The 19,324-nt window shown below is 41.4% G+C and overlaps 1 protein-coding gene across 1 annotated transcript in view; it reads left to right on the top strand.

Annotated features, from left to right (window-relative positions):
- Positions 1–19,324, top strand: part of CCDC60 (coiled-coil domain containing 60) — a 177,196-nt gene that overhangs the window by 51,430 nt on the left and 106,442 nt on the right. Inside the window, exon 3 of the mRNA XM_063454176.1 lies at positions 9,886–9,968. Within this exon, the coding sequence (XP_063310246.1) occupies positions 9,886–9,968 (83 nt within the window). The remainder of the gene's footprint in view (positions 1–9,885; positions 9,969–19,324) is intronic.

Below are 19,324 nucleotides of genomic sequence, written 5' to 3'. Positions count from 1 at the left end.
GCATTTGATACAGTTCCTCACAATAGGTTAGTCTTCAAGCTAAAAGAAATTGGTCTAGATGAATATTCTTGTTCTTTGGTAGAACAACGAGTTGTCATTAATGGTAAATTTTCAAGCTGGACAAAAGTGGTGAGTGGTGTCCCTCAGGGTTCTGTTTTGGGACCGCTTCTATTTAACATATTTATAAATGATCTTGAAATGGGCATTGAAAGCCATGTATCAGTGTTTGCAGATGACACAAAACTTTGTAAAGTGATAAAATGTGAGCAGGATATTGCCTTGCTGCAGAGGGATTTGGATAGCTTGGGGGACTGGGCACTTAAATGGCAGATTAAATTTAACGTAGAGAAATGCAAAGTTATGCACTTCGGGGTTAAGAATGCACAAGCAATTTACACCCTAAATGGTAGTGAACTAGGGATAACCACACACGATAAGGATTTGGGAATTGTTATAGAAAACAAATTAGGTAGCAATATGCAATGTCAATCTGCCGTTGCTAAGGCCAGTAAGGTTTTGTCATGTATAAATAGGGGCATAAATTCTCGAGATGAAAATATAATTTTGCCTCTTTATAAATCGCTGGTAAGACCACACCTTGAATATGCTGTGCAATTTTGGGCACCTGTTCTAAAGAAATATATCATGGCACTAGAAAAAGTGCAGAGCCGAGCTACAAAATTGATTAAAGGAATGGAGCATTTTAGTTATGAAGAAAGGTTAAAAAATGTTAATCTCTTTAGTTTGGAAAAACAGCGCCTAAGAGGGGATATGATAACATTATACAAATATATTCGGGGCCAGTACAAACCATTATCTGGAAATCTATTCATAAACAGGTCTAAACATAGGACACAAGGTCACACATTTAGGCTGGAAGAAAGGAGATTTCTTCTAAGGCAAAGACAAGTTTTTTTTACAGTAAGAGCAATAAGGATATGGAATTCTTTGCCTGAAGAGGTGGTTTTGTCAGAGTCTATACAGATGTTTAAACTGCAATTGGATAAACACTTGCAAAAACATAACATACAGGGATATAATTTCTAATTAGTGGGGTAATAGCTGCTTGATCCAAGGAGACATCTGACTGCTATTTTGGGGTCAAGAAGGATTTTTTTCCTAGTTTGTTGCAAAATTGGAAGCGCTTCAGAGTGGGTTTTTTGCCTTCTTTTGGATCAACAGCAAAAACATATGTGAGGAAGGCTGAACTTGATGGACGCAAGTCTCTTTTCAGCTAAGTAACTATGTAAAAGTATAATTCAAAATGTGAAAGAAGAACATTTAAAGGTTAATCTAATGCAGATTTTTTGGAAAGGCAACGTTTCTATTCCAATAAATGTTTATTAAAGGGTTTCTCCAACCACCATGAAGACTTGTGATTTTGAAGTGGTCATGGTGGTAGGAGTACGCATGTGCAGTATTTTAGCTTGAAATACTGCACATCCAGAAATACAGGTGATACTCGAAAAATTAGAATATCGTGCAAAAGTTCATTTATTTCAGTAATGCAACGTAAAAGGGGAAACTAATATATGAGATAGACGCATTACATGAAAAGCAAGATAGTTCCAGCCGTGATTTGTCATAAGTTCGATGATTATGGCTTATAGCACATGAAAACCCCAAATCCACAATCTCGGTAAATTAGAATATTACATGCAATCAATAAAACAAGGAGTGTACATAGAACAATATCGGACGTCTGAAAAGTATAAGCATGCATATGGACTCAGTACTTGGTCTGGGCCCCTTTTGCAGCAATTACTGCCTCAATGCGGCGTGGCATGGAAGCTATCAGCCTGTGGCACTGCTGAGGTGTTATGGAAGAACAGGATGCTTTAATTTGCATTGTTCGGTCTCATGCAGGGGCGGACTGACCGGTCGGGCACTTCGGACATGGTCCGAGGGCCCGGCCGGGAGGGGGGCCCGCCATCAGGGGGCCCGGCCGCCCCTTTAAATGCTGCAGCCGCCTGAGCGCTCTCTTAAGAGCACTCAGGCGGCTGCAGCTTCTCACCTCCCCTCCCCTGTAGCGTGGCCGAGCTGCACTCCGGTCCGCGGTGCCCGGCCGGAGTGATAGGAAGGTGCACACTGAGTGTGCACCTTCCTGTCAGTCCGACCGGGTACAGGAAACAGAAACTCCTGTTCCGCGCGGACCAGGAAACAGAAACTCCTGTTCCGCGCGCACCTTCCTATCACTCCGGCCGGCACCGCGGACTGGAGAGCCGCTCGGCCATGCTACGGGGGGGGGGGGGGCAAAAAGAGAAAGGGAGGGGAGGGGGAGGGAGGGGGGGCAAAAAGAGAAAGGGAGGGGGGGCTAAAAGAGAAAGGGAGCGGAGGGGGGGCAAAAAGAGAAAGGGGGGGCAAAAAGAGAAAGGGAGGGGGCAAAAAGAGAAAGGGAGGGGAGGGGCAAAAAGAGAAGGGGAGGGGGGCAAAAAGAGAAGGGGAGGGGGGGCAAAAAGAGAAGGGGGCAAAAAGAGGAGGGGAGGGGGGGCAAAAAGAGAGGGAGGGGAGGGGGGGCAAAAAGAGGGAGGGGAGGGGGTAAAAAGAAAGAGGGGGGTAAGAAGAGAAAGGGAGGGGGGTAAGAAGAGAGAGGGGGTAATTAGAGAAAGGGGGTAAGAAGAGGGGGGTAAGAAGAGAGAGGGAGGGGGGAGTAAGAAGAGGGGGAGAGTAAGAAGAGAGTGAGGGGGGAGTAAGAAGAGGGTGGGAGTAAGAAGGGGGGTAAGAAGAGGGGGAGGGGGGAGTAAGGGGAGGGCAATTGCCCCCTCCCCTGTCCGCAGGCACCATGCGGGCAGCCGGCAGGGGAGGGAGGAAGAGAGGACCCGGGAGCTCAGCCTGCAGCTCCTCTAGGTCCTTCTTGCGCGAGCACAGATCGTTGCCGCGGTTACCACAGCAACGTTACGGCTCTGGCGAAAGTAAACTCTAGCCCTGGAGCTACGGTGGTTTCTGGTGGTTCCTGGTGGTTTCAGTGGTGAGAGTGAACTCTAGCCCCATAAACACACTACCCCCACACACCATACACATTCACACACTGCCCCCCATACACACACACTATACACATTTACACACATTGCCTCACACACACACACACATACACTGCCCACCCATACACACACAGCCCCCCATACTAACATTGCCACACACATACACAGCCCCCTCATACACACATTGCCCCACACACCCTACACATTCACACATTACACCCCCTCACACACACTGAACCTTTCACACACACTGCACCCCTTACACATTGCACCACTGCTCCTATACCCTACAACAGCCTCATATCCCAGCAGACCCCAGGTAAGTTGTCAAACTGTTCTTAAACGGTTTGACTACTTACTCTGGGAGGGGGGCCCGGCCCTCCTGGCACCACAACGACTACACAGAGCAGTAGTGGTTATTGTGCATGGATTATTTCTTTAAATAATCTCCAAGTGCCCCAGTAGCCAGCAAGCCAGCCCACAGGCCAGCCAGCCAGCCCACAGGCTGGCCAGTAGCCAGCCAGCCAGCCCACAGGCTGGCCAGTAGCCAGCCAGCCCACAGGCCACCAGTTAGACTTACAGCCAGCAAGCCACAGCCTGCCAGCCAGCAAGCCACAACCAGCAAGCCAACAGCCTGCTAGCCGCAGCCAGCAAGCCCACAGCCTGCCGGCAGTAGCCAGCAAGCCGACAGCCTGCCAGCAAGCCCACAGCCTGCCAGCAAGCCCACAGCCTGCCAGCCACAGCCAGTAAGCCCACAGCCTTCCAGCAAGCCCACAGACTGCCAGCCAACAACAGTAATTAAGGTAAGAGGAGCTAACTTGGCCTAGGTATCAGCGAGCTATGTTGTGTTGCTATATTGTGAACAGGAACCAGAGTGTTGGAGAGACCCCCCTCCAGGCCCCTTTAGACTCCATTGTAGTCTCTAATGGGACCTGGAGGAAATTCTTTCTAACACACTCTATAAAGGACACTGAGATAGCCTCTGCTAGAATACTCCCCCCCCCCCCCCCTCCATGGCCCATTAGCCCTCAATTGTAGTCTCTACTGGGGCCTGGAGGCGACTGTTTCCAGCAGGGACACTGAGATGGCCTCTGTTAGAAAGACCCCCTTCCAAGCCTATTAGACTCCATTGTAGTCTCTAATAGGGCCTGGAGGGGATTCTTTCTAACACACTCTCTAAAGGACACTGAGATAGCCTCTGCTAGAAAGTAGTCTCTACTGGTGCCTCGAAGGGATTATTGCACTTTTGTTCCTTGTGTCTAAAGATTGTGTAGGGTGTGGCTGGAGGCGGTGCATGGAGGCGGGACATGGGTTGCGCTTGCTGCGGAGTATGGGTGGGGCCTGTAAGGGGGCCCTTGATTTATTTTGCCCGGGAGCCCTGAGGGTTCTCAGTCCGCCCCTGGTCTCATGTCTCTTATCTTTCTCTTGGCAATGCCCCATAGATTCCCTATGGGGTTCAGGTCAGGCGAGTTTGCTGGCCAATCAAGCACAGTAATCCCACGGTCATTGAACCAGGCTTTGGTGCTTTTGGCAGTGTGGGCAGGTGCCAAGTCCTGCTGGAAAATCAAGTCAGCATCCCCATAAAGCTCAACTGCGGAAGGAAGCATGAAGTGCTACAAAATCTCCTGGTAGAAGGCTGCATTAACCGTGGACTTAATGATGCACAGTGGACCAACACCAGCAGATGACATGGCTCCCCAAATCAACACAGACTGTGGAAATTTCACACTGGACTTCAAGCATCTTACAGTGTGTGCCTCTCCATTCTTCCTCCAGACTCTGGGTCCTTGGTTTCCAAATGAGATGCAAAAGTTGCTCTCATCAAAAAAGAGGACTTTGGACCAATGAGCAACAGACCAGGTCTGTTTTTCTTTAGCCCAGGTAAGACGCTGCTGATGTTGTTTGTTGTTCAGGAGCAGCTTGACAAGAGGAATACGACATCTGCAGCCCATGTCCAGGATCTGTCTGTTTGTGGTCGCTCTTGATGCACTGACTCCAGCCTCAGTCCAATCCTTGTGAAAGTCCCCAACACTTTTGAACAGCCTTTTCCTGACAATCCTCTTCAGGCTGCGGTCATCCCTGCTGCTTGTGCACCTTTTTCTTCCACACTTTTCCCTTCCACATAACTTTCTATTAATGTGCTTTGATACAGCACTTTGAGAACATCCAACTTCCTTCACAATTACCTTTTGAGACTTTCCCTCCTTATGGAGGGTGTCAATGATGGTTTTCTGCACAACTGTCAGGTCAGCAGTCTTCCCCATGATTGTGATTCCTACTGAACAAGACTGAGAGACCATTTAAAGGCTCCGAAACCCTTTGCAGGTGTTTTCGCTTACTTAGCTGATTAGAGTGGGACACTGTCAGCATAGAATATTGCACCTTTTCACAATATTCTAATTTACTGAGATTGTGGATTTGGGGTTTTCATGAGCTGTAAGCCATAATCATCGCACTTATGACAAATCACGGCTTGAACTATTTTGCTTTGCATGCGTCTATATCATATATTAGCTTCCCCTTTTATGTTGCATTACTGAAATAAATTAACTTTTGCACGATATTCTAATTTTTCGAGTATCACCTGTATGGTTAATTGTGTGCTGGGTCTAGTGGCACCCCCAGCACATGTGACATTGGCAACCAAAAACTCTGTCCAGAATGTCAAATCTGTACATAAAGATGTCTGTCACCATTGCTCATTGGAGTTGAAACATTACTTTTCCAATAAATCTGCATTGGATTAATCTTTGTGTGCACAGTGACATGCTTCTTTCATATTTTGCATTAGAGGTTATGCCATATTTGAGGTAATAGCACCTGGGAGGAATCCTAACATATTAGGTGTGCAGCCCACAGATACTGTAGGTATTATAATTCAGTTCTAGTATTCCAGATTCCCATAGTTTTGTTTTACCAAGATTTTTTTTCAACTGAATGATTTTTTTTTTTCTTTAAACAATCCCACTAAGTGGGCAAAATATGATTGACTTACTAAGTTCAGCATATTTCTCACTGAGATCCTGTAAAATGGGGTTTCCCCTAGTTGACTTAACGTTAGCCACAATTCAATTCTTAATAAAAGTTGTCTATACATTTAAGTTCTTTTTTCTCAGTTTTTCTGCCAGGCAGATGAAGATGTTTTTTTCATATTTCTTCATGTCAGTGTTGGATTATGTTCTTCTCTGGATAAATGTGTGGTTAGGAGCTCCACCAATCTCTAAAAGAGCATTGACCAATTGAGATCACCACAAACTCACCCAAAAACAATTTCCTGAGGTTAAAATTAAGTATCTATGTGGCTCTATTTTTTTTATTTTTGGAAGGTGCCGTGTGTAGTAATGGCAGTGATTTTTAACTGGTGTGTGGCAGAACACCTTAAAGAGTGTCAAATATACATTGATTTTAGAGGTATTAAAGGTTGAATGTTGTCCATAAAATGTGTTTTTAAGTGCCAGCAGGGCCGCCATCAGGGGGTGACAACCATAACGGTTGTCACGGGCCCGGCGGCCCTGGGGGGCCCGGCCGCCCGGGCCCCACGTGTAGCGCATGCTGATGGGGCCCATCGGGTGGCCCACTCACTTAGGGCCACCCCATGGGCCCTGTATCTTCAGGGGCCCGGTCAGCGCTGCGGCCGTGCAATAGCGCGACCGGGCCCCTTTAAAAAAAATCCCAACCGCAAAGTACTGCTGGGAGGAAGTGGCCGTCACTTCCTCCCAGCTCCCTCCCCTCCCCTCAGCACCGCGCGGGAGGCAAGAAGGACAGGCCTGCAGCCCGCAGGAGCCACGCCGACTCCCATCAGCCACAGCCTTCCACCTGCAAAAAAAGGTAAGAAAAATTAGCTGTATTTGTGTATGTATGTCTGTGTGTATGTCAGAATGTCTGTATGTATGTTAGAATGTCTGTGTGTATGTTAGAATGTCTGTATGTATGTTAGAATGTCTGTGTGTATGTCAGAATGTCTGTATGTATGTTAGAATGTCTGTGTGTATGTTAGAATGTCTGTATGTATGTTAGAATGTCTGTGTGTATGTCAGAATGTCTGTATGTATGTTAGAATGTCTGTGTGTATGTCAGAATGTCTGTATGTATGTTAGAATGTCTGTGTGTATGTCAGAATGTCTGTATGTATGTTAGAATGTCTGTATGTATGTTAGAATGTCTGTATGTATGTTAGTATGTCTGTATGTATGTTAGAATGTCTGTGTGTATGTCAGAATGTCTGTATGTATGTTAGAATGTCTGTATGTATGTTAGAATGTCTGTATGTATGTTAGTATGTCTGTATGTATGTCAGAATGTCTGTGTGTATGTCAGAATGTCTGTGTGTATGTCAGAATGTCTGTGTATATGTTAGAATGTCTGTGTATATGTTAGAATGTCTGTGTGTATGTCAGAATGTCTGTGTATATGTTAGAATGTCTGTATGTATGTTAGTATGTCTGTATGTATGTTAGAATGTCTGTGTGTATGTCAGTATGTCTGTGTATATGTTAGAATGTCTGTGTGTATGTTAGAATGTCTGTGTATGTCAGAATGTCTGTATGTATGTTAGAATGTCTGTATGTATGTTAGAATGTCTGTGTGTATGTCAGTATGTCTGTGTATATGTTAGAATGTCTGTATGTGTGTCAGAATGTCTGTATGTATGTTAGAATGTCTGTATGTATGTTAGAATGTCTGTATGTATGTTAGAATGTCTGTGTGTATGTTAGAATGTCTGTGTGTATGTTAGTATGTCTGTGTGTATGTCAGAATGTCTGTATGTGTGTCAGAATGTCTGTATGTATGTTAGAATGTCTGTATGTATGTTAGAATGTCTGTATGTATGTTAGAATGTCTGTGTGTATGTTAGAATGTCTGTGTGTATGTTAGTATGTCTGTGTGTATGTCAGAATGTCTGTATGTATGTCAGAATGTCTGTGTGTATGTTAGAATGTCCGTGTGTATGTTAGAATGTCTGTGTGTATGTTAGAATGTCTGTGTGTATGTCAGAATGTCTGTATGTATGTCAGAATGTCTGTGTGTATGTTAGAATGTCCGTGTGTATGTTAGAATGTCTGTGTGTATGTTAGAATGTCTGTGTGTATGTTAGTATGTCTGTGTGTATGTCAGAATGTCTGTGTGTATGTTAGAATGTCTGTGTGTATGTTAGAATGTCTGTGTGTATGTTAGAATGTCCGTGTGTATGTTAGAATGTCTGTGTGTATGTCAGAATGTCTGTGTGTATGTCAAAATGTCTGTATGTATGTTAGAATGTCTGTATGTATGTTAGAATGTCTGTATGTATGTTAGAATGTCTGTACGTATGTCAGTATGTCTGTGTGTATGTCAGAATGTCTGTACGTATGTCAGTATGTCTGTGTGTATGTTAGTATGTCTGTATGTATGTCAGAATGTCTGTGTGTATGTCAGAATGTCTGTGACTGTCTGTGTGTGTATGTCAGTATGTCTATATGTATGTATGCCAGTATGAATTAATGTATGTCTGTGTGTATGTATGTGATGTCGGTGTATGTGTGTGTAAGTCCTCATGCATGTGTGTCTGTATGTATGTATGTTAGTATGTGTCTATCTGTCACTATGTATGCCTGTGTGTCTGTATATGTGTGTATGTCTCAGTATGTGTGTGTCAGTACGTATGCCTATATGCGTGTATTTCTGTTTCAGTATGTGTGTCTGTTAGTATGTATTTTTGTGTGTGTGTGTGTCTGTGTCCTTTTGTATCAGTGTGTGTATTCCTGTGGGCGGGATTTGGAGGCGGACCCTGTGGGCGGGATTGGAGGCGGGCCCCAGGGGGCCCAGACCCTGAGCTGAGTTAGGGGCCCCAAAATTTCTGGTGGCGGCCCTGAGTGCCAGCATTAAAATTGGAATTATCATCTAGTAATTAAAAAAGACAATCAAGTCGATTTGCTGGAAGTAAATATTCTTTTCTAGCAAAGTTTCAATTAAATTTAACATTTACAGATGGCAAAAATAAAAAAAAAATAAACATCCCTTGTAAGTTAGCATTAGTCCTTAAATTGTAAGAAACCACTGTTCTAGGTGCCTGGAGATTTTTCTTGTGGTGGTACTGGGCTTTTGTAAAAGAATGTAAAGTTATGCCAACAGTTTGAATGGTACTAAGGTTCTCCCTGCAAGATTCTCCCAGCAGGTACTCATAATGCTATTCTCCCAGTGGGTACTCATGACACAATTCTCCCAGTGGGTACTCATAATGCCATTTTCCCAGTGGGTACTCATATGCTATTCTACCAGCGGGTCCTCATAATGCTATTCTCCCAGCGGGTCCTCATAATGCTATTCTCCCAGCGGGTACTCATGATGCCATTCACCCAGTGGGTACTCATAAAGCCATTCTTCCAGCGGGTACTCATAATGCTATTCTCCCAGCCGGTACTCATTATGCTATTCTCCCAGCGGGTACTCATGATGCCATTCACCCAGTGGGTACTCATTAAGCCATTTTCCCAGCGGGTACTCATAATGCTATTCTCCCAGCCAGTACTCATAATGCTATTCTCCCAGCGGGTACTCATGATGCCATTCACCCAGTGGGTACTCATTAAGCCATTCTCCCAGCGGGTACTCATAATGCTATTCTACCAGCCGGTACTCATTATGCTATTCTCTCAGCGGGTACTCAAAATGCCATTCTCCCAGTGGGTACTCATAAACCCATTCTTCAGTTGCTACAGCTTCTGAAGAATGGATTTATGAGTTTCTTCTACGTTATATTCAATGATATTTAATTATGTTTAAGGATACATTAAGATTTCTTTTGGAGTTACAAAAACAGGACATGATGACCAATTTAGTCCAAACCAGAGACATCCTATTTTGGGCTTGTACGTTTGTTTTGTCCATAATGTAGCTAATAGCTTTTTGTTTTCTTTCATTGTAGCCTGAACCATCAGTGACCTCTCTGTATCTAAAGCACAGAAAAAAGGATGCCAGCTGTTTTAACAGAGAAATGCAACATACCAAGTAAGTGTGTGTGTATAGTACAGTTGCTTTGTTTGGCCCTTTGGTTCAACTTCACTTACATTTGACTTCCTAATGGTCCTTCTGAAAATTTTGTACAGAATCACTGTAGAAAGAATGTTCATTGATACACAGGGACGGACTGACAGTGTTCTGGGCACCTGGGCAAAATTAGAACCTGGGCCCTTTGCAGACCAATATATATGCGGATATATATGATGTTGTAGATGTACCGTGTATTTGATTATATGTGCACGTAAAGTGAATGTATGTTTCTATGTGTATATTCACTGTGAGCCCTGGTGGAAATGAATATATATATATGTGTGTGTGTGTGTGTTTAGTGTCGTGATATGTTAGGGACAACTCGGTCTCTAACAGCTTGTAGGCCAGTTACAATGATGAAGTGGTGGAGTTACATTGCACCTCATGCCATGCCATGGGTATTTGGCAGTGATGAGCTTAGAGCATCAGTTGAGCACTCTCATGCAATCACTGCCCCAATCCCTTTATAAAATTGTTGTTTTGCAAGATGGAAGCATAGATCATCCTCCATATTGTCATTGGAGGCCAAGCTCCAAGTTGCCAGGGACAGAGCATTTGTGCTAAACATTGAGTAAACCAATTAGCAGTGACGCAGCACCCGTCCCTCATGGACTCCAGACTATATGACCTTTGTTCAAGTTGTTATTGTGCCTACAGTGTTCCTTCAGTAATCACTAACTATTATTTAATTTTTATTGTATTTTCTGTTTATATTAAAGTAAGTAAGTTTACCCCCCATGTGCTAGACCGTGGTAAAATCCAAGCCTTTTTTTAAACAAGAATATTAGTAGTAAACTGTTGATCAAGAATACCTAATATCTCGCATGTTTCTACTTAATGTTACTGTCTTTTTTAATTGAACAGTCAGACACCCTGGTTCCCACAGGACACATTTTAGAAACTCTTTGTTTGTAGCACAGCTGCTGACAATATTATTTTGCGTGTGTGCAAAGATATCCATTTAGCCTCAAGTTCTGACTAATGAAATGTTTTATGTGTTGCAAAACTACAAAATAGCAGCCATTAAACTATGTGTCTGAGTTACAAATTGCTGTAAAGTGTTAAGAGTGGCAAAAACTAAATACAATGTATATGTAAAATCTGGGAAAGAGACATCAAAAATGAATATATATGTGACAATTTAGGATGTTAAAGCCATATAGGAAAACAAACGGGTCCTGTCATAATGCATAAAGTGAGTGTGTTTAGGGTAAACAACAGTAACAGGCGAAATGGTTAAAATTTCAAGAGTGTATGCTAAAGGATCTTGAGTCCCACTGAAAAACACTGTGTAAAAATAAAATGTGATTATTAAAACAGCTCGCATTATTTAACTATTATTCCAAACGCGATTAGTAGGAATTAAGGTTAGTTTTAACTTCTGGGACAATAGTATAGTCAATAGTGCTCTTGATTTCATTCTAAAGTTCAAATGCAGCCAAGTACTCCCTTCAATCTCACTTTCTTGGTCATGTTTTAACTTGCACATAATACCGAATTGGCAGTTGTTTGAATAGGCGAAGGTGGAGTGGTTATCGAGTGGGCAAAATGAGTAGCACCTTTGGACACTCTGGAAATGACATCCAATAAAACTTTGAAAACCATCTATAACCTGTGTCCACCTTATTTTCTTGTGATGCCCTGTATTCTCCTAATTTTATATGAAAGATTCCGAAAAAAGGAATCACAATCCAAATCAGTACAGGCACAGCTAGGACACACACTGCAAATATGTAGGAGAGATAGAAGCATTATTTCATTTCTGCTCATCTTTCTCTAAGTTGATTGGCAGCAAAAAAAAACAGATCTAAGAATTCTTGAGAGTGCCCCCACTGTAGGTTAAAGAAGTGCGCATGTGTACATTTATTTATTTTTCACCCCTCATAAATACAGAGTTGGGAAATGTAGGGATAATAAAACTAAACATACAAAATCCAGGACAATTTCCCTTTAAAACGTGAATAGAAATGCTTTTTTGCAAATGGAAACAGGTTAGGCGATGTTAATTTGTTAAATCAGTCTACTTTCTTTTTAAACAGAATGCACCTCCAAAAGAACAGTACCAGCAGCTTTATTATCAATATGATGGTCAAGTCCCACATTAGATTGCAGATAAGAATATCATTTACAAAGATCAAATGTTATAGTAAAGGAACGATGCATGACTTTGTTTAGTTTATAGGTAATACGCTAGCAGCATATTTTAGGTATTTTTCAGAAACAAATACTGCAATCACATTAAAGTTAACAAGGATTGGAATCCTCTATTGTCTTAAACTGTATGAACTGTATTATTTAGAATCTGATGTGATCCTTGTTTTATTTAACTTCTGAAGTTCGAAGTAACACATACTATAATTGGACTTCATACAATATGTATAACTCAGATTGTCAAACACCAGAGTTGTTTTATGCAGATAAAGGTGATTCCTCTTATTTATATCATATTGGTTAGTATGAGCAGGTCGACCATTTAAAACATTAGTATGTAGGGCACAGATGTATAAGTACCAGACCATCAATTTCTTAACCCCATTATGGGTACAAAATGCAGTGAAGCCAGCTCCATTACCGAAGAGGATCCGTATATAAAAACACAGAACCAAATAAACACTACTAGTATATATAAACATAAGCCTTTACTAAATCCAAGTAAAATGACTGACACAATACAGTTTAGAGAAGACAATAGATCTAAAATATTTCCTATGTGTGGACACATGCCATTTACGGAAATTTGACATATAGAGAGGAAGAATCCAAAATTAATGTTAAATAAAAGACAAAGAAAAGGAAAACAAAACAAAATCTAGTCTAGTAATAGTGTAACTACTACACTAGAAAAATCGATAGGAATGCCAACACAATTGTTCAACACAAATATCTTTTTCAAGGGATAAACTCTAACTGTTAAGCCTGTATCTCACACACAACCCATGAGGCCCCGGTGCGAAAAGATCCGTGCCCCCCTCCTGGCTCCGGTATCAGTGCGGTGCGTGAGGGAGCTGAAAAGAAAGCACTCAGGGGAGAGTGCTCCCTTGCCCGCACGCCAGCCTGCCTGCCTGCCCGGTGACACCAGGGCCAGCCTTGGGGGGCCCTGAGGTGGCCAGCTCCTGGGCCCCCCAGGAGAAGAGGCTGGCCATGCTGGCATACATACCGGGTCGCAGGGCAGCCGGGCCCCCTGCGACCCCGATATGTATGCCACTGCTGTATCTATAGAGCCAAAGAACGCCAAAAAAGGCTTTACATTTCTTAAAGGTCAGGTGACCAGCTGATGGGTTGCCACAGAAGCCCTCTCAAGATTTAAAACTGGTGTCCTGGCATCATGACAAAAGATCACTCATTCCGCATGCATATATGTAAGGAAAATGTTGAACAAAATAACAGCAGTGCCTTTGGACATAAAACCAAAAAGAAACCCAATGTTACCGTACTTCAATTGTGAATGATCTTTTGCCCGGGAACAAATGTGCCCCATCAGACAATTCTCAAAGGCTGCCCTGCAGAATGGTTTTAGTGCTGCTCATCTCTGCAACCTATTGCAGGCAAATAGCATTATCAAATGTCCTGAAACATACTATTCAATAAACTACAATATCTAAGAGGAGAATAGCACATAGCTTTACATTGTGGTTATAACGTTGCCCTATGCCACAGTGACCACAACAACTTAGCTTGTTTGAGCTGGAACTTCTTTACCCCTAATTGTCCCCTTTCAATAATAGTAAAGTGCTACAGAATATGTTGGCGCTATGTAAATGCTAATAATAATAACTTGAAAATGAAACAAATGAAATAAAAAAACACAAATGAAAAAAAGGGAAATTACTGGATTAAAAAACAAAACATAAAATACTTAATACTTTAGGGACAAATTTGAATGACTGCTGTTTATAACCAAAGGATTATTCCGTGCATGCATATTTCCTTCATCATTGCTAAATGCATACATCATTTAAAGCATGCTACCAGCCACTTTTGCCTTCTTTAACGATTCAGCAAAGTAAAATAATGTGGATGATAGATTGAGGGAGGGAAACAAGGGGGTTGACCAGAAATATACAGAGAAGCAGGATGGTTATAAAATTGGCATTCAAAAATAAATAGAGGGCATGTGCGTCTAGTGTGAATGCAGCATTAAAAATAAGAAAAGGATGGTTCATAGAGCAAAACCGATCAGTGCTTATCATAGAAGCATTCTGGCCAATCAACATTTCCTCCTAGAGATGCATTGAATAAACGCATCTATATGAGGAAAGTTTAGTGTCTGCATGTCTGCATGCAGAGGGTGGAAACACTGAACGGCAGTACTGCACAGTGTGCAGCATTGCCACAGGAAGCACCTCCAGTGGCCGTCTGAGGAGTGGCCACTGGAGGAATCCCTAGGCCAGGGGTAGGCAACCTTTCAGCAGGACTGTGCCAAAAAAGGATTGTGATGTCCTGTAGCGTGCCAGTCCTATTTTTCTAAACTGAGGTGTGCATGTTGCCTTATTTTGCTTGTGCTATTTATACTGCATTTGCTTTGTATCGTTGTATTTGTGTGTATATGAGCTATTATATTGTATATGTTCGTGAGTAGTTTATTGTATCGTGTATGATATCTATGAATGAGGGCTGTGTATGGGGGCTGCTTGTGTGTGGATGGGTATGTCACATTGTGTTTTTGGTAGTGTGTGTATATGAAGGGCTGTTTAGGGTATTGCATGTGAGAGGCTGCATTCGGGGTTGTGTGCATGTATGTGGATTGTTAGTTGTGTTACGTTTGTGCGGAATGTGTGTGGGTTGTTCGCATTACTTGTAAGAGGGGAGGGTTATTCTGCAGCTCTATGTATATCTAGCAGTGTGGGTTGCTTCCCTGGGGTCCAGAGGGGGGAAACTGGCTGGCCAGGTACAGTTCAAGGGCAGCAGCTGCAATAGCAGCTGTGGGCTGCTCTACTACAGTGTGGATTCTCATTCACAAGTGCTGGGAGGAAGTGATCTGAGATCGTGCTGTAATGCATAAATTGAGGATTGTGTATATATATATTAAAGTTGTTATAGATTCTATGTTAGAAGGCTGAGCAGTATGCACCAGCTCCCTGGCAATTATACACCAAAAGACCACTTACAGGGTTATTTACTAAAGTGAGTATTGCAGTGAATTCAAAGGGAATTCCAAATCTAATGCCAAAATTGCTAACTTGGAGGTCATCTAGCAATTTTGGCCTTGAAGGTCATCTAGCAATTTTGGCCTATGTTTTAGTCTAAAATTTGAAATTCCCAACAATTCTCATTTTAGTGAATAACCCTGTTAGTTCCATTTTCCTGCACCCCAGGTAATGTACATTCTTTGGTTCCTTTTTTAGTACATACCAAAAGAGTTGTGGCATACGCCTACCCAGAATCCCTTGCAGTAGTGAGATTTGTTAAATTGAGATTTCTGAAAAGCACATCTTATGGCTTGACTGGTGTGTGTATTTGTGTTTAGCAATGTATTAACTATCCACTTACTTAAGGTGGAAGGGGTTTTCATCCACACTTTTTCCCCCACCACAACTCTGTTGTTATGTACTTTATAAGTAATGCCAAGCCTCCATAGCAAGCCAGTAACCAATCTAAGGCTGATAAGTTGCATTAACAATGAAACAGCTGTCCATGAGTAGTTCATTGGCTTTGCTCCTCTTCTTGAGTTGTGTTTTAAAGTTGTTGTATTCAGCATACACATACTCCAAAGAATCCATGTATAAAGTGGAATTACGAGGCAAAAAATGTGGGTCTTTGTTGAGCTCATTTGCATACGCCTACCCAGAATCCCTTGCAGTAGTGAGATCACTGTTAAAGTGAGATTTCTGTGGGAAAAGCAAGTCTTATGGCTTGACTGGTGTGTGTGTATTTGTGTTTAGCAATGCATTAACTATGTTACTTTTTGATATATATGTTCTGGAATCCAGAAAATGTGTAAAATTAGGAATGATTTCAGCCGCTGTCCAGCATTGATTTGCCGGTGTTACATTCCAAAGCAGGATTGCTCATATTATGTGATGGTTCACTGCTTGATGTAGTGTCATGGTTTCTAATTAAAAAAATAATTTGTTCTTTAATTTTCCTGTGTTTTCATTAAGGAATGTGTTTATCATAGGATTTCTATGTAATTCCTAACCGGTCAATAATCTTTTGCTTTATGTAACTCAGCCAACATTAAGGGTACATTAGTATATCTCCATGTATTGCAGGAACCATAAAATTCCTTTACACTACATTTTATGCGAGAAATTCATACAGAGATTGGCACTTTCAGTGCAATTAAAAGTAATGATCCCATGTCTGTCAAACACATTAACTCCAAACCTTTAAGATTATACTGTATTGGAATGTGATAGATAGAGGGCGAATGGACATGTAAAAATAGTGCAGATACGCAAAATAATCAATTTATTGATTGATTTCCACTTCAGTATATATATGATAATAATAATAATTATGTGACCTTGTGTATGTATATATTCATATATAGTAAATATAATAATGATGCAAAAATTTAAGTGGTTCACTGATTTGTGTTTTAAAGCTGTTAAATACAGCAAACACAAACTCCAAGGAATCCATGTTTAAAATGGAATAATGAGGCAAACATGTGATTCTTTGTTGAACTAATTTGCATATGCCCACCTAGAATCCCTTGCAGTAGTAGCATCACTGCAAATTTGACATTTCCGTGGGAAAAAAAGCAAGTCTTTTGGCTGTATAGTTCTATCTTTACATCATGGTCAGACTGAAGCTATCATACTAGCTTGTCTTTTCATTAACTTTGAAGAGAGTATATTTATTAAAGTAAGAATTCAATCTGAATTCAAAGTTAATTTCAAATGAAGGTCAGAGTAACCACACTGAAAGCATAGCTGACTTTTTCCAGTTTGGCTATTTTTACTTTAAATTTGAAATTCTCTCTTGGAACTCACCTTGAACTCTCATTTTACTGAATAACCCTGTGTGTTTTAGCACCTTCTGTAGGTGCGGAAGGTAGGTCTATATCCATGTGTGCAATTCTGCAGGAGTGCTAATAAAGTACAATAAGTTGACTTTATGAGAGAGAGCTGTTTATTGAATGTATGCACAGTTGTCCACACAGTGTATATACAATCTTTCTATGGCACACATGGACCTCAGATTGGGTCTGGTTGTGCTCCACCTTAAAGGAACACTATAGTCACCTAAATTACTTTAGCTAAATAAAGCAGTTTTAGTGTATAGATCATTCCCCTGCAATTTCACTGCTCAATTCACTGTCATTTAGGAGTTAAATCACTTTGTTTCTGTTTATGCAGCCCTAGCCACACCTCCCCTGGCTATGATTGACAGAGCCTGCATGGAAAAAAAACTGGTTTCACTTTCAAACAGATGTAATTTACCTTCAATAATTGTATCTCAATCTCTAAATTGAACTTTAATCACATACAGGAGGCTCTTGCAGGGTCTAGCAAGCTATTAACATAGCAGGGGATAAGAAAATCTTAATTAAACAGAACTTGCAATAACGAAAGCCTAAATAGGGCTCTCTTTACAGGAAGTGTTTATGGAAGGCTGTGCAAGTCACATGCAGGGAGGTGTGACTAGGGTTCATAAACAAAGGGATTTAACTCCTACATGGCAGAGGATTGAGCAGTGAGGCTGCAGGGGCATGTTCTATACACCAAAACCGCTTCATTAAGCTAAAGTTGTTCAGGTGACTATAGTGTCCCTTTAAAATGCCAGATGCTCCCAGGGTCAAATGCGATGTCTCACTATTAGTTTTATGGTGTATTAGTAATTTCGGTTCTCTCCCAGTTTGCCTTCCAATCGACTCCCTATGTGAGTTGCTCTGCTTTCTACAGTTTATATTATTAATTGAACACAATGTACTATATATTTTGACAAAGATATATTTGTATTCATTGATTTTCATTGATTTTCAACGTTTTACACTTTGTGCTTTGACATACCCCATATTGAATACCCTGGGTTGTCTACTTAAAAAAAAATATGTACATGTGGGGTGTTATTCAGAGATTTATGACAGATAATAGTGTTACAATGTCACTATTGATAAATTTTAAAAATGTATGTTTTGAAACCGCAATATCCTACTTGTACCTATAGCCCTATAACTTGCAAAAAAAAGCAAAAAAGCACGTAAACACTGGATATTTTAAAACTCAGGACACAGTTTTGAATCTATTTAGCAGTTTTTTTCATTCGCTTTTGTAGATAAGTAAAAGATTTTTCAAGTAAAAGTATTTTTTTCAATTTTTCATCATACTTTTTTTTTAAAATTAAATTACATGAGATTATATAAATAATGGTATGTAAAGAAAGCCTTTTTTGTCCTGAAAAAAACAATATATAATTTGTATAGGAACAGTAAATGAGAGAGCAGAAAATTACAGCTAAACACAGACACCACAAAAGTGTAAAAAGAGGCCTGGTCGCAAATGTACAACATTGCAAAAACAGTCCAGTCTTTAAGGGGTTAAACATATGTATGGACTCTGATAAAACCACCTCTTCAGACAGATAATTCCACATCCTTATTACTCTTACTGCTTTAGATTAAATCTCCTTTCTTCCAGCCTAAATGTGTGACCTTGTGTCCTATGTATAGACCTGTTTATGAATAGATTTCCAGATAATGGTTACTGGCCCAGAATATATTTGTATAATTTTATCATGTCCCCTCTGAGGCACTGTTTTTCCAAACTAAAGAGATTTAAATTTTTTAACCTTTCTTCATAACTAAAATGCTCCATTCCTTTTATCAATTTTGTAGCTCGGCTCTGCACTTTTTCTAGTGCCATGATATCCTTCTTTAGAACAGGTGCCTATAATTGCACAGCATGTTCAAGATGTGGTCTTACCAGCAATTTATAAAGAGGCAAAATTATATTTTCAGCCCGAGAATTTATGCCCCTATTTATACATGACAAAACCTTACTGGCCTTAGCAACTGCAGGTTGACATTGCATATCGCTGCATATTTGTTGTCTATAACAATTCCCAAATCCTTCTCGTGTGTTGTTATCCTTAATTCACTACCATTTAGAGCAGGGGTCCTCAAACTACGTCCCGTGGGCCGAATCCGGTCCGCCAGGGTCCTGAACTTGGCCCAAGCACTCAGGGCCACCTGATGGGCCCTATATCTTCAGGGGCCCAGTCAGCGCTGCGTCCGTGGAATGGCGCTACCGGGCCCCTTTTAAAATTTGCAGTCTCAAAGTAGTGATTGGGAGAAAGTGCCCATCACTTCCTCCCAGCTCCCTCCACACAGGAGAGAAGAAAGACAGGCCACAGGAGCCACGCCGACT

Source organism: Pelobates fuscus, chromosome 5 (assembly GCF_036172605.1).
Source record: "Pelobates fuscus isolate aPelFus1 chromosome 5, aPelFus1.pri, whole genome shotgun sequence".
NCBI classification, from domain to species: Eukaryota; Metazoa; Chordata; class Amphibia; order Anura; family Pelobatidae; genus Pelobates; species Pelobates fuscus.
Note: the sequence above shows the minus strand (reverse complement) of the source record. Positions and strands in the feature narration are given on the sequence as shown.